We start from the raw sequence: 16,693 nt of genomic DNA on the forward strand, positions 1-16,693 counted from the left end.
ACAAATGATTTCTTCTTTTACTGTGGATTTAACTGAATATAGAGCTTCCGTAACAGCAGAAGTAACCAGAGCACTAAGAATTCGAATGGCGATCTCAGTTGATTGAGTAATACCTGAAAACTCTCGTTTGTAAAGTGCTAAACTCTTTTTCAAGCGTCCTTTTTGAGCTCCGAGGCTATGTGAGATGTAATCCTAGAAACCGTAATGTGCTCAAATTTTAATGTTCTTCTACCGAGGATCGAACCCGGGAACCTGTACACGAAAGGCTCTCGTGCGAACCACTACACCAGCAGGGAGAGCTAGTGAGCTCATTTGATGCACACCATCTCACAAGAATTCCTTGTCCATTGTATTAATAAAATAAAACTGACAAAAGCACCAAATGTGTATTAATAATACGTGTGTAATAGTTTCGCAATATAACATCGCCTTCATCAGATACGTTATCTTGGAAATATTCCATAGTATTAATAAAACAAAACTGACCAAAGCACCAAATATATATTAATAATACTTGTTGTAACAGTTTCGTAATGCAACATCGTCTTCATCGGACAACGTTATCTTTCCTCTCCTTCCACTTGTCCCCTCTGCTTCCAGAACTGGAAGTATTTGAACTTATTATTGTACTGTTACACAAGTATTATTAACATTCATTTTGTGCAGCGGTCAGTTTGTTTTATTAACACTGTGAATATTTCCAAAGTTATAATAAACAAGGTACACTAGATATTCCTTGTCCATATTTCTTCTTTGTCTCTATAATTAATTAAATATGCTCTCAGTCAGGTGCGCACCGAGATTCTTTTGTTGGAAGGGTTTAAAGTTTGGAGGGGAGGGCAGTACTACAAGATACTATGTCTAGGTACTATTACGCCGGTATTATTCTGCAGCTGAAAAGATGATAAGTAATTGCTAAGTATTGCCACCTATATTCTAAGATAATAATATAGAACTTTGTTACTTTTGTAAGAAAAGAGAATGTAAAGAAGTGTAATATCAGATCTGTAATGCTCTGTTGAGTATATAAGTCATTTTCGCCCGAAACAAGTACAGTTTTATTAGGAAATTACAATAATATATGTCAAATTACGAAATGTATTTTTTTTTTTTTGGTGTGTGTGTGTGGGGGGGGGGTGCTTGAGGGTGGACCCGGTGGCTCCCCGACTGTGTGTACACTGCTCTCAGTAAAACAGACGTTAATTTCATTTTTCTCTCCATCTTCACATATGAATTTTACTCCATCAGTTCCACCTGTCAATCCTTCTGAAGTCAGTTTGCAGTCCTGTAGAGTGGGATTGAGAAGATCTGTAGTCAGATGAACGAGACTCAATCCGAATTAACTTTTTTGTCTAGCTAAATATTTGCGTTGTTCATTGTTCTATTTTTATAAGATGTGACGCTAGAAATCGTTGTCAGAATTACATGAAAGTTCTGGAATTTTGAGTAAACGCTATCTGAGATTAATTTCACTGAAAGCAATTATCAAGTTCACAAGTTTAAAAATAGCATTTTTTTTTTTTTTTTTTTAATTGGTACCCAGAAGTTAACATCAAGAAGTCTTTTCTTAATATTTCAGACGTAGTGATAATTCTTCACTCACACCTCAGCGAGTGATTGAAGCACAACTTTATATATATAACATTGTAAGTTGCTCCTTATCTTATCTTTCCAGCCAGCTTGAACAGTGGCAACCTCCTCCTTTGCAGTTTGTATTGTTAGTGTCTCTAATTGATTGTTATGCTTTATTCTTTCAACAACAATTACATTTTCCAGTAATTTCTTTATCGATGAATGTCAGAAAAGCAAATATATAAGAGGACCAAGACAACCAAAGGGTATTTATGCTAAGATATTTCCGATTTACTAACTTGAAAGTTACTTTCACGTTAGAGGCGTTCTATGGTTACTAAAAACTTGCAGCTTCGTGTACCAGTAATGCCTACTATGAATTTCAGTGTAAAATATTCGTTTTGCCTTACAGTAGTTGGAACTATTTCGTAAACAATAAAATAAAAAAGAAACCACTGTTATGGCTAATAATTCAAACACCTTCATACATATTAAATTTTCGCAGAATACCCAGTTTTTGGGTGGGTAAATAGAGAAAAAGTAAATACCCAGCTAAACACTTATTTTTTATTTACCTACTGACTCGTTATGTACCTGACTCACATCTCTTATTGCACCGCCCATCGCACCTGTACTACTACTGTTGTAGAGGCCTTTAAAATCTGGATGTTTGTGATATAGCAGTATTTTTAGTTTGCAATACTGAAAAATAAATTTTGTAAGTTTTCGTTTAATATGCATATTTCAAACATGTAATAATGTGACGTAGTATCATTAAAAAAAAAAAAAAATATGACGTTATGTTGGATTGGCAATACAACAATCCACTGGTAATACTGTTAACAACCTCTTCGCAAACAGGTCATGACTGTTTTTTACTCGTTCACTTTTTAGATGAATTAACTTCGATACGTAATGACTGTTTAATGAAATCACTGAGTAGCGAATTATGCAGAATTCGGCTGCGTTATAGCAGTCGGAATGTCCATGTCGACGATGCTATCTTACGTGACGCTCCACATAATGGTCACCCAGTGACTCCCTGGACTAGCAACAAATTAAGTTCTTCTGCAAACGAACAAAGGGTTTTGGTACACATTATACTGATTGGCTATGCGAGAATACAGTATTTTTCCACCACTTCGGGAATTCTGAGAGCTCTTGACTTCCCGTGAGATCACTATAACATATTAATAAAGTCTTTGTTTAAACATTGCACACCTGATAAAGCAATGACGCAGTAGTCCACTTTTATAATTATATATATATATATATATATATATATATATATATAAAATAAAATTACAAAAATTCTGGGTTCCTATTATCGGTTGCAAACTATCACACGAAATAATCAAAGAACTCTCTGCAAACCATCATTTAGACAATTAAATGTGCTAACTCTGCCATACTAGACTGTGTAATGTACGTAAAACAAAATCAGAAAATTTGCAAAAATGTAAATAGTCCTAATAGGAGAGATAAATAAGCTATATGTTCTTTCACGTAGACTTGAAATATGTAGGAAAAGTGTCTTCTGCACACCTATTAAATTGTTTAATCATTTACCTCAGACTATTAAAACCAGTGGTGCGAGAACCGGTTGTTAAAATACAGTATTTCGAGTTCCCAGAACCCTTTGTTATACCGAGTCATAAATTGCATGTGCACATATATAAAATGGAAGGAAAAAGGTAATAAAAAATTGCTCAAAATCAAGTAAAAGCAGAGTTTCTTTTTGAAAATTTTCTTACGCTTTGCGCCAACCATAAAATAACCATGGTGGCGCTTCGCCGCTGGTCTGTAGACCTCACTCATACAGTAGATACAGTGCCACCAGGGGTGTAGCCATGGGGGTTCTATCGGGGCCAGCCCCCCCAAATGACCAGCTTTTGAAACATCATCATAAGATTACCTCGCTTCAGTCATTTAGAAATAACAAAGTTTACATATAAGTAATAATTTACGGTAAAATAGTATGGAAAAATACCATACCGATCGAAAAATAATATGGCATACTTTTTTGTGACAGCAGATTAAACAATTCACTGCGATTTATATTTGACAGTTTGAAAACAAACGTTTTAACAAGGTACTATAAATATAAAGGTAACCAAGAAAGTTCTGTCGCTTTTTCATTAACCACCTTCGAACATCAATATGCCACTTAAGACTTACCTGGAAGATCAAAAATACTCCCCATCAGCATAGAACATCTGTCAAAGTTTTGGAAGGCCATGGATTCCATCGCCGTATAACTTGGTGGATCTTGTAGCGAAGAAGATACCAAATGCATTTATTGCACCTCTACTAGGGATTTGAACTGGCGTCCTCTAAGGTGATTCTCTAATGAATGGAACAGGTGACAATCGGACGCTGCAATGTCCGGGGAATATGGCGGATGCAATAGTTCTTCCCATCCAAGGCGTAGAATGGTGTCTCGGGTCATCCTAGCCACGTGAGGCTTAGCGTTGTCCTGTAATAGGAGGACACTTTCGCGATTCAGAAGTGCTGATTTCAGAGTTTTTAGTTTTTTCTTGAACATGGCTCAACTGCTGACAGTACACAGACGCATTGATGCTCTGACCAGCTGATAGCAGTTCTCGATGCACGATGCCGCGAGCAGGTCCACCAAACACACAGGAGGACCTTCTGGTGCAGTGCTAGTTTTGGCTGTTTTGGAAACTGTTCATGGGATGCTAACTAATGATGGAGGGACCCTAGAGCTTCGTACAGGACCCATTTCTCATCGCATTCAACGTCCTATCCAGAAATAGCTCCTCCCTCAGACGAAACAGCAACGAAACACATGTGTCTGCATCAATTGAAGCGAACAGTGGCCAGACATGTGAGGAATTTGGACTACAATTCAGTGTGAGTGGAGAAACCATTCGGCACCACCTCCATCAACTTGGGAAACACTATAAGTTTTGTCGATGGGTCTGACATGATTTGACTTCGGGACATGTGAATATTGCTTCCCTATATTTTGGTCCATTTGGAACATTGTGTTCTAGATACTATCACTTTATAATTATTGTACTATTTTTAAGCTAGCAGGGAATGTACATAAAAATATCATAATGTCTTTTGTTATTTCTTGACATTTTTTATTATTCTTTATGCATGTGCACTTTTGTTATCTATTTTTGAGTAGACCGAGTCTGTCGTTTTTTCTTTCAATTGTTGTCCCGCAATTGTTAATCAAAATATAAATGATAGGGCAAATTGTACACTTTTTCGTTAAAATGAGTGCCATCGTCAATACAGTATTTTCTTTTGTGCAAGTACTGTGCAAAACAGTGCATCTGATATATTGCGGTGACTATGTGCGAACTGAATCATGACCCCGCCACGCCTCTGAAACGAAAGTGCGTATTTAATTTAAATCTACAGAAACAATATACTTTTATTTTTAAAAAATCGGGTTACAAAATGGAATCTGGGAATCAGGTTTACACCACCTCTCCAGCCCCGCATTCATATGCTTCCGATTCTTGCAAAATAAAATTCTGCTTACCTTGAGGCTACGCTCATCTTCCAAGAAGCGAACCTCCTCTCCCCCAAACGATCTTTCTGTGGATCCGCTAGTCGTTATTGGATGATAACACTAGTTAACAAAGGTTTTGTTACATAAAAGGAAATACCTGTTCTTAAAGGAACTTTTTGCGCTGAATTCGAATATGCACTCGGTTTTTCTCCATCACGTACGATTTTCCCGTAACAGAGGGATTTTCGGGAAAAGCCCTCAAAAATTTCCCTTTTCGTTTATTTTACACCCCAAGATCTTGTCCCCTTGCATATACTAACATAGAAATTATTCCTAAGTATACTTTGATTCGTATTTAACAAACCCTCCAAGTTTCGTAATAATCGCTTTATTCTTTCTAGAGAAATAAATATGTGTGTATGTATACTGTGTGTACTGTTTATTGCACCTTATAATAATGCTTTCAGTTCTCTTAAGTTGAGGTAAAAAGTTTTGCTTTATTACCACAAACACATATATAAAATATAATACAATATAATTTACAAGTGTGACAATTTACAATAAACAATAATACAAATGTACCAAAAGGTCATGAAAAGACAATCAAAACTATCACAATATATGAAACTTCCATTGGGTTACAAAAACGTACACTACTTCCTTCTTTTGTAAGAAATGTTGCATTCTCTAACAAGACCCCAACAATAGTCCCCCATCATTGAAGGATCCCATCGTCCCTGGTACCTTTTCTCCATTGCCATTATATCTTGGTGGAATCTTTCCCCCTGTTCGTCGCTGAGAGCACCTAGGTTAGCAGGAAAGAAGCTGAGGTGGGAGTGCAAAAAGTGGATTTTTAAAGACATCCTACAACTCAACTCTTTGTATTTCTGTATCATGTCCTGTACGATTTCTGTGTAACTCTCAGCTTTGTTATTGCCCAGAAAGTTGCGCACAACACACTTAAATGCTGTCCAGGCAGCTAGCTCAGCACTGTTTAACATGCTGTCAAAGCTATCATCAAGCATTAATTTCCTAATTTGGGGACCAATAAACACTCCCGCTGAAATCTTAGCATAACTCAGGTTAGGGAACTTATCTCGCAAATACTTGAAACCTTCACCAGATGTGTCCATGGCTTTGACAAAGTTTTTCATAAGTCCTAACTTGATATGAAGTGGCGGTAGTAATATCTTATTAGGATCTACCAAAGGAGCGTATTTGACGTTGCATTCTCCAGGTACGTAATTCACTCTAGGTTCCCATTCCTTCACTTCATAATGTTTGTCATCAGCTCGGCTATCCCATAAACATAAAAAACATTGGTACTTCGTGTAACCGCACTGCAGTCCTAATAAAATACCAACTACCTTGAGATCACAACATATTTGCCAACAATGGTCCTTGTAATTTATAAGATTTAGCAAAGTTGACATGGTGTCATAGGATTCCTTAATCTTCACTGAGTGCGCAAGTGGTATAGAAGGTTTTTTTTTATTTACATTATGTAAAAGGACAGCTTTAAGGCTGACCTTTGACGCGTCGATAAATAACCTCCATTCTTCTGGAACGTAAGGAATTCCTAGCTCCGCCATCAACCCATTTATATCCGTACATACGCACACATTATCTTGCATTGAGAAATAGCTTGAAAATTGAACATGCCTTTTCCTGTACACTGATATGTTCGTTTCTGCATCCAATAAGTTCCACTGCTGGAGCCTTGATCCCAGAAGTTCCGCCTCTTGTTTTGTCAGGTGCAAATCACGGACTAGGTCATTAAGTTCACATTGCCGGATGAAATGTGGCTCGCGAACACAGTCAGGGATGAACGTTGGATCCTTGGATGTACATGTTGATGTCGATGGTTCATCAAGGTCATGATCATCATCAAAGTCTTTTGGCCATATCTCTTCCCAGTTGGTAGGGGGCTCGGGAAGTGGAAGTTCATCCCCGTGCGGAATAGGTCTAATTGCGGATTTAACGTTGGGATAACTTATTGTGTATTTGCTTTTTTTAGAATGTCCCTTAACTACTGTGAGACAAAAATAACAATCATCCAGATGGTTGGTGGGTTCTCTCCACACCATTGGTACAGCAAATTTCATGAACCTCCGTTTCCCTTTGGCCCATGCAAGTACAGTGACGTAGCACGACGCACAAATTATGTTGGGTGCCCAAGTTTTTTCCTGATCTCCCACACGACATCCGAAATATATATAATATGCTAGTTTCACCGATGGCGTAATGGATCTACACTGTCCTTTAACTACAAACTGGCCACACACATAACAAAAACTATTTGTGAGTTAACACACGAACGCCGTCCTCTTGACACCATTGTACTGATCACAAACTAGACTTCTGGTCTTAGTTGGGTATAATGCCGTTAAGATCAAACTCAGGAGATCTGAAAGCATTACTGTCAGGTGCAATAAACAGTGCACACAGTATACATACAAATATATTTATTTCTCTAGAAAGAACAAAGCGATTTTTACGAAACTTTAAGGGTTTATTAAATATAAATCAAGGTATACTTAGGTATAATTTCTATGTTACTATATGTAAGGGGACAGGAGCTAGGGGAATAAAATATCTGAAAAAGGGAAATTTTTGAGGGAATTTCCCGAAAATCCCTCCGTTACGGGAAAACTGTACGTGATGGAGAGAAACCGAGTGCATATTCGAATTCAGCGCAAAAAGTTCCTGTAAGATCAGGTGATTTTTCTCATGTAACAAACAAAAAGTTTAAATTTGTTAACTAGTGTAATTTATGAAACTGAGAAGTAATACGTTCTTTTAAATGCTCCGGATACTTTTCTTTCTTTCTTTTTTCTTTTTTCTTTTTCTTTTTCTTTTTTTTTTTTTTTTTAAGGAAAGTTTTGTCTTTCATTATTTCCCAGACAGAAAAGAACAACTTAATCACATCTTGGTAATCGTATTGTGATCATGAAACCGCCTTTTGAAATACGAACACATGTTCATTCTTTGATAACTTTCTATTCATTGTAAACTTACTTAATTACAAATATAACAAGGTTTAAATATTTTATAAAATCTCTTCTTACAACGTATTATTTACGAACTACACCATAATATATTTTTTCAATCAGCTACTGCTAATGTACTCAATGAAGAGGAATAAATCTTAGTGTCAACCAACTTGTGGCCTACGCTGTATTCCACTTCACTTCACTTTAGGCGCCAAATTTCACCTATTGACATGCTAACGCAGCGTTTCCCAACCAGTGTGCCGCGAATGGGTCGCTGGTGTGCCGCGAAGAAATTGAATCAATATTATTAATTATATAGCAATCAAATTTCAAGGGAAAAAAGTATATTTGTATTTCACATTACTATGAACCTCTACTGTGAATCTACGATTTTAAGTTTTATATTGTGTTACTTTTCATACTGTGCTTGATACTAAGTTTCTCACTGTATTAGAAAAAAGTATTTTTTTTTCATTGTTATGACGACTATTGCTTCTTTATTGTTGCAAACTATTTCATAGCTTGAAATTTTAAAATATCATTCAATCCTTTCGGCGAAGCAAACATGCATACAAATGACCTACATTTGTGTTTTAAAAGTACAAAAGATTTGTTTTTGTTCGTTCGTTCGTTATTTAGTGATCTTCCTTCGTAGTGAAAGGTTGGATAGTTTTCGAAAAGGAAAGTGTATTTTTAAAAACTTAAGTCCTATATCTCATTGCAATTGTTTTCTATTTTTAAATTAAAATGAAAAATAAGCATAATGATTTAATACAGGGAAAAACAGTGATCGAGCTTTGTTCTCTGTAAGAAGGATGTCAGTAATCGCAGAAAAAAATGCCACGGTATTTTATATTTACAAATAATAATAATAATAATAATAATAATAATAATAATAATAATAATAATAATAATAATAATAATAAATTCTATAAGTGTCCCGCGAGAATTCATGTTACACCAGCAGTGTGCCACAAGTTGAAAAAGTTGGGAAACGCTGTGCTAACGTGTTACCATTGAGATAATATATAGACTATATATTATCTCAATGCGTGTTACTTAGTGAAGTCAGCAACCAGATTTAAACTGATGAGTTAATAAATTTGTTTTGTAGAGTTTTTTAAACTTAGAATTAAGGAAGTAAGCAGAATTTTGAGAGGATAGATGGTGCAACACCACAGTAATAATTAGGGCCCGGATAATTATGTACTAAAAACAATGAAAATATGTACATATATATGCACATAAAATCTCAAAAATATGTAATAAAACCCTTCGAAAAGAGCAAAATATGTAAAATGAAAATACCAGCATTTTCTATTACGTTTTCTACATTTAATGTGGTAAATACAATATTTATTCAATTACAATATTTACTACCTGTTACTTTTCCAGCATGATCTCCGCAACACTAAGAAACAGAATCAGTTTCTAATTTTCAGTCAGAAAACTTATCTTGTTATCGCGTATAAAAGAGTTTCTATGCACTAAATGGTCGTTTCACTCCACACAAAGTCTTGCTGCATATTTATACTTTCAGGAATCATCCAAAGATCGTTCAACTGTACATTACGGGAGAATTCTAGAACACTAGCCCGCCTACCTGTACATGGATACTAACCTAACCTAACATAGCCTAACCTCTCTAATTAATCTTAGTTAATCTTATTTAGGAAGGAATTTTTACGAAAACTTTGTTTGTGCCATTGTACTTCTAATGGGCGTCCAGCGTTATAGGACCTTCCCGTACCTTACACACTCAAAACATTTTAGTAAAAAATATCGTGAAGAACAAAACATTCTCAATTAGTCTTTTCACTATTTCAACAGACGATCTGCGTAACAGTAAGGAACGAAAATGTGTTTCAAATTTTCAAACACAAAACCTCTCCTGTTATCACGCAACAGAGCTTTGTATTGACTAAACAATCGTTCAACATCACACGAAGTAATTGGTGCATACTTAAACTTGCACAAATCAGAAGGTGTGTATTCAATAGCCACGACATCGGATTTAACTTCACTTAACACTCCACTAATAGCACAGATTGTCTTATAGCCTGGATTTTTCTCCAAAACGAACGCTATCTTCTTATTCACTGCATCCCCAACCGATCCTTTCCCACCTACCAGAGAAACAACTGTTGAGCGAACAATTTCAAGATTGTCTGAAAGGCTAGTGATGATTTCTCCAGGGATTCAATAGTACTACTGAGACACGAAAAATTGCTCTGAATGTAGGCAATATCATGCTTCAACTTCCCGTCATCAAACATTTGTTTCGCTATTTCTATGGAAGATGCATCTCCAGAATCAAAATGTTGTAACACTTGTTTCACTGCATCAAAGTTCGTAGCATAGTAACACACAGCATCAATCTAGCTTCCCCACCTCGTTAGTACCGGCTGAGGAGGAAGAGGTAGTTCAGGGAACAGTTCTTTAAATTTCTCAACTCTACTGGGAGCCTTCAAAAATACCTTCTTTGTATTTGAAATTAATGCATCCACATGTGAAAATCTAGAACGAACAAATTCTGCAACACGATGAAATGCGTGGGCAAGACAAGTTAGATGTAACAGCTTCGGATACAATACTTGCAAAGCTTCTGCGGCTTTGCACATGTACGGTGCTGCATCAGTCATATTGTTATGCTTGATACCATCAGGCCACATAAGTCCCATAGCATCATTAAAGAGTTTTGCAATGGCTTGATGGTTGCATCGCGGCAACAAATCAGTAATTAACAGGATAGGCTTGCTGACTTCATTATCTTTCAACAAACCTATTACAAAATTACCAACATGTCGCCCCTCTACATCAGTTGTTTCGTCAATTGACACCCAAATAGGACCATCACCGATTTCCCCACGAATAGAGTTCATTGTTTCCACATATAAATCAGGCACGTAATGTTTTCTGATTGTACATTCATCTGGAACTGTTTCGTGTGTGTATTGTCGAAGAAATCCACGAAGTACTGTATTGTTTAGTTTCCAAATAGGGATATCAGCACATACCATAGCACAGCACAGATCATTTGAAAACTGAGACTTCCGTGGCCCTGGACTACTTTGAGCTTGAGATTCAGTTACTAGCAACTGCTTTTGTGGTTTAGGTTTTGAAGCTCGGGTCTGATGGCGTGATGTGGATATGTGTTGCACAACTTGGGAACGTTGAGCGCATGAGACACCCTTCTCACAAACCTGGCAATAAAGCACTTTTCTATCGGTGGAAAAATGCTCAAACTCTTCCGTGAAATGCTTAAGTCTTATTGACAACGGGGTTTTGTCCTTTGGCTTCTTGGAAACAGGATTTGCTGACAGCACAGGATATTAAATATTCGATAAAATAGCTCACACTTTCCCTAAAGCATGCGTTGTGACGGCAGGCGCTTCACTTTTGTCAATCAAGAGTTCAGAGTTACCAATTGCGTGAATGCAAACTTCCCCATCTAATTTAATATTTTTCGACGAAGGAAAGTATTAGTGGGGCGAGTTTGCAACAACAACACGATAGGCAATCGTAAAACCGCGTCGCGATAGTAATTCGATTGCATTATTAACCTCACGTAAGGATGTGAGCGCTACTACCGCGACGGAGAGTGTACGATTGCTAATCAAAGACGGTTGTGTCCAACTCTCCCTACCAATCCGCCAAACTACGCTTCAATACTATTTCAAAAGGGTGTAACGCAGTGAAACAATAAATAAATAAAAATAATAATAATAAAAAATAATAAAAATTAAAAATAAAGCAACCAGTTTAAATTCAGAGAGGTGAGTGTGATCTTCTTTTCAAAGTCTATTGTTGAACAGTTTTTGTATGAAAAATCCCTATAAAACATGAAAATATCAAGAAATATGTAAAATTATGTGCTCATGAGTAAAATATGTAATTATATGTACATAAGTGTAAAATATGTAAATATATGTACTTTCAAATGGGTGTTTTTAGGCACTAAGGGTCACAAATGACATTATGACATTGATTTAGTATAAAAATATAACCCCTACAAAAATATGTAATTAAATAATTATCCGGGCCCTAGTAATAATAGTTGTTGGTCTATATTTCTCGACTGTGTTTTAATTGTTATTATATAAGATTATAGAAATTAATGTGCAATGTGAGTGTTGTGATATGAAGAGAAAAATAGAAAATCTCAACACACAGGAAAAGAATACACGAGATGTTCGAAATTAATACTTTTGTTTGTTTGTTTGTTTTGAAAATGAATCTTCACATGAAAACATTAAAGAAATATAGAGCCACAGGTGTGTACAAATGCCCACCACCCCACCAACAAATGGTAGAAACGAAATGAAAAGGGTCGCGACTTGAGAATAAAATGTCGGAAGAAAGTTGGGTGAAGTAACAGTAATTGTTTTAAGTTTACATTCCATTAATGTATAACTCAATATTGAATATGTGCATGTTTCCTGTTTCTGACCCATCGGATTTCTTGTCTACAAAACTTCATGAAAATCCTTCTAAGCTTCAAGACTTACCATATTCCCCGTCCTTGTTTCATATCCACTGGTACATTAAAGGAATCTAGGCTGAGAATAATCACTATGCTCTTTTAACGGACCTTGATCCGACATTTTGTTCTCGAATTAGAACCCTCTTCACATCGTTCCTACCAATTTTCGGGGGGGGGGGGGGGACTATAGCTCCGAAATGAGCATTTGTGCACCCATGTTAATTTGTATTTTTTTCATGTCCTCTTGTGCGGATTCATTTCCCTATGTTTTTTGTGTTGTTTTTGAACACCATATATACAGAGGTTGATTCATTTATATTGAGCCAAATTTGAATGTGTTACTACCTTGAAAATGTCTGTTTCCACCACCGGTTGTGTTCGATCTGCAGATCATTACTTCTACTGACTACTGCCTGGCATCGGAGTTTCCATTGCAGAAGACTGCGTTGCAGCTAGCCTATGAGTATTACATCCAACTCCTCTTTACAGTCTTTCCACAGGTCGGAGACTGTGAGGACTCGACGATGGGACAGGCACCATTTGAGAAGTCCGAAAGCACAATAGCCCATTGGGCTGGCATCTGGATCCTTGACAAGGGTGTCAGAGAAGGGAATTGCCGAAATTTCAGATTCCTGTTCCATACGGCGATAGAATTTCTGCAGTTTCTTTTTCGCTCAGCCACATGACACAGTTTCACTGGCGTACAAACTGTTTTTGTAAACGACCGTGAGACTGTGATTGGTGCGGTTGATTGTCACTTGCGATGTTCGGCATTTGCTGGCTATCCCACGCTGTGTGCGGGATTTTCGGAGGTCGCCATACGGCGAACTACATACAATAGCAGCCGGGTTCTCCTCACGGGAGGGCACTTTCTAGCTGCTCGCGTTGGTGTGTTGGGCCCAGGACTCTGTGCCACATATTTCCTTATAATACAATTTACAGTGGCACAACCTACACGGAAGTTAGGCACTTCACACATTTCTATGATGCGTGACGCCGTAAACTCTTCATCGGAAAGGGCCACAATAAACCCCTCCCAGAATCTGTTCAGTTTCGGTGGCATCAGACTACACTCAACAACAAATATAAATAAATGAACCTGTTTATAGTTGAAATTCTATAGAAAAATGGGGTTCGTATTACTCTAAAAAAAGCAACGAAAAAAGTTGCATATGTCGTAGACAGAATTGTAAGAACTGTTGTTGAAATTGGTAGTGTGTGTAAAATATCATTATTTAATTAAAATATTGTATCACGAAATTGGTAGAGTGTGTAAAATATTCATTATTATTTGGGCAAAATATTATATAAACGCGGAATATGAGGAAACATATTCATTCAACAGTTTCGAACAGTCCTGTTACTTAATGTTCTATATAGCCTAAATTAATCAACCTCACTGTGTAGAATATATGAATAGTCTGACTGTAATCCTACTAGTTTTGTTTCTTTAATGACTGAAAGTATCTTTTTCATGCGGAAATATTAAGTTAGCAACCAAGTAGATGCGTTTGGTGTTTGATTCCACATTAAATAGTTGTACAGTACATGTTCAGCGCAAAGCCTGCTTAAAAATATGTACATGATATGTCTTAAGTTATATTGCCGTTATACAAACTTCATTTGCTGTATAGGGGCAATGTTTTAATTAGGCTTAGTTATACTTTATTTCTTTGAAATACGTTGACAACACGCTTCGAACCATAGATATCCATCTCAGAGTGGAGAATTGTTTCATGTGTCATCTACTACAATTTTACTTGCATAAAGACCTGAGTTAGTGTTACCAACTGCTGTCAGTGCAAGGAAAACTTTTGTGTAAGTTGGGTTGCATCTGTTGAGGCGTTTTACAAACTGCAAATGATTTGGACCTCAAGTAATGGAATTAGAGCACGGGGGGGGGGGGTATTTATGCTGGTGGCTGTACAAAAACTAAATATGAAGGTAAAAGAGGAGCTTGTAATGGTTAGTTTGAATAGCCCACTTTTTTTTTTTTTTTTTTTTTTTTTTTTTTTTTTTTTTTTTTTTTACAGTTAGACCGTGAAATTTAGTTTAGTTTGTATATTAAAATATATTTGTTTTCGTAACTAGTACTTAATGAATTCCTCTTCTTATAGGCAATACCGAAGAAGAAGGCCATAAAGAAGCAGCGACGTGATAGAAAACTGGATGAGAAGTCTTAAAAGGCCTGCGTATTTAAATTTTTAGTTGTAGTTGTCTCGTTATATTGTTTGTTGTCCAGTAGTTGTCTTTATTTTTAATATATATTTATATGTGTTACCACTAATGTTATGATACCATTATGGTTTCAAAAGTTTACTGATATTTATTTTTATTTTTTATTTTTATTTGCGAAGTTATATGTTTCTTCAAATTATTTTAGTATTGCCATTCCTATAGAGGGGTTGCTAGTAGTAGGAACCTTCTACACTTTTTTAGGATTGTTCACCAAATAATTGAGAAAAGTGTCGATGTTTCCTTTTCCAATATTTCGTTCAAGCGGATAGTCCACGTATTCATGTTCCCGCGGCATACATGACATACATATTCTTTGAGTACTCATTGGACGTACGTGGCTTACGTGTTACTTGCCTTGAGCTTCATGGTCTGAAACCAAATAAATTTTTTGGAAACAAAATACGAGCTTCCTTAAAATTTCGTTCAGAAACCTAGTTTAATAACGTTTATAATACAAGCAAAGAGATTATATATAAGGTAATATAATTTCCGTCTCTTCGTCAATATATTAATAGAATTTCAAAGACATGTATACGTATTTTATGCTTTTCTTTGTTCATTTATTCGTAGCTTCTACTCCTGAGATCCGAACAATGTAATTCCCACTAGGCCAAAATGTTTATTCGTTGTAAGTGTTTTATTCATTGATAAAATGCATTTGCGTATTTTACCAACATATATTTTAGTGACTTTTACTTCATTTTATTATTTTGATTTGTTTCGTGGTCGATCGTTGAAGAATACCAGATGGTGTTTCAGGGGTGTTCATGGGTGGGATTTAGGAAGTAGTTGCATCCATGAAATCATTTTTTTCGTGAAAGAGGCAAAATTTTCCATTGTAAATGATACAACCAATGGACTTTAATTGTATCATAATAATGCTTTTAAGAACATTAACTGTGACGGAGAACTTAGCAAAATAACATTTTAAAATAACTAATTGTCACAGCAGCACAGAATTCACTTTTTATTTTGATTGAAAGGACAAAATTGTGGCGGGAGACGTCAGCGGATATAGACTGATTCGCTTTAAAAACAAGTGGTTATCATGTGTGAGGGTATGGAACCTTAAAATATTCATCAGCCATTTTTTTGCCGTCTATTTTTTAACATTAAATAGCACAAACCAAGATGTGAAAAATCCCAAAATAAATAAATATAATTAATATAAAATAATAAAGAGATTTTCAAGAGAATTCGTAAAATCTCCGCCGTTAGTTTATTTTTATTTATTTTTTTTTTAAACACATGGTGCTACAACCTTATCAAGTGGCAGCTTACGAAATATTGGATGTGAAATCACTGACGGAAAATAATTCATCTAAATTGTTATTTAACTATGTTCCAAGTGATAGAGGAGATAGTTTCTGCTAATAATGCTTAAAAATCTTATGTTTTATATTAATAAAAGTGTTCATAGTTAGTTTTTCTACCAATTTATTTATTTTTAATTATATTTATTTATTTGTCGTGGATACAATTTGAACATAATAAACCACTCTTATTTTCAACCCTACCCGATTTGGTCTGTCGATTCCCTCCAGAGCAACGAAGTCCATTAGTTCTGAGTCAGATCATCACTTGGATGGCTTACCACTGGAGACCAGGTACTTCTGGCATTGCGGCGAATATCCAGCATCTTAAAAATTGTTGAAGTTATCCCCCGTTTTCAGCAGCGAGGCTATATGAGACATAGAACCACATTTTAAGGTGGAATCCGAACTACCGCTCGTGCGTTCTATCCTCTTCTACCTAGAATCGAACACAAAACCACGTGCACCGAAAGCGCACGCGCTCTAGCCACTAGACCAGCATGGAGGGAAGCCCAGTGAACAATTCGAAGAGCTACTGTAATGAATGAAGCGTGAATTCTGATCAAGGAAACCAGCAAGAAGGAATGGTACAGTTTGTCGCTTA

General features: G+C 36.2%; 1 protein-coding gene across 1 annotated transcript in view; it reads left to right on the forward strand.

Annotated features, from left to right (window-relative positions):
• The window catches only part of LOC145679466 (uncharacterized), a 312,009-nt gene extending 295,736 nt beyond the window's left edge, over positions 1–16,273 (forward strand). The window contains exon 30 of the mRNA XM_081750046.1: positions 14,656–16,273. Within this exon, the coding sequence (XP_081606172.1) occupies positions 14,656–14,680 (25 nt within the window). The 3' untranslated portion in view covers positions 14,681–16,273. The remainder of the gene's footprint in view (positions 1–14,655) is intronic.
• Positions 16,274–16,693: the final 420 nt, after the last annotated feature.

The sequence above is a fragment of the Thermobia domestica genome, chromosome 2 (assembly GCF_964235325.1).
Source record: "Thermobia domestica chromosome 2, izTheDome1.hap1.1, whole genome shotgun sequence".
In the NCBI taxonomy this organism is placed as follows: Eukaryota; Metazoa; Arthropoda; class Insecta; order Zygentoma; family Lepismatidae; genus Thermobia; species Thermobia domestica.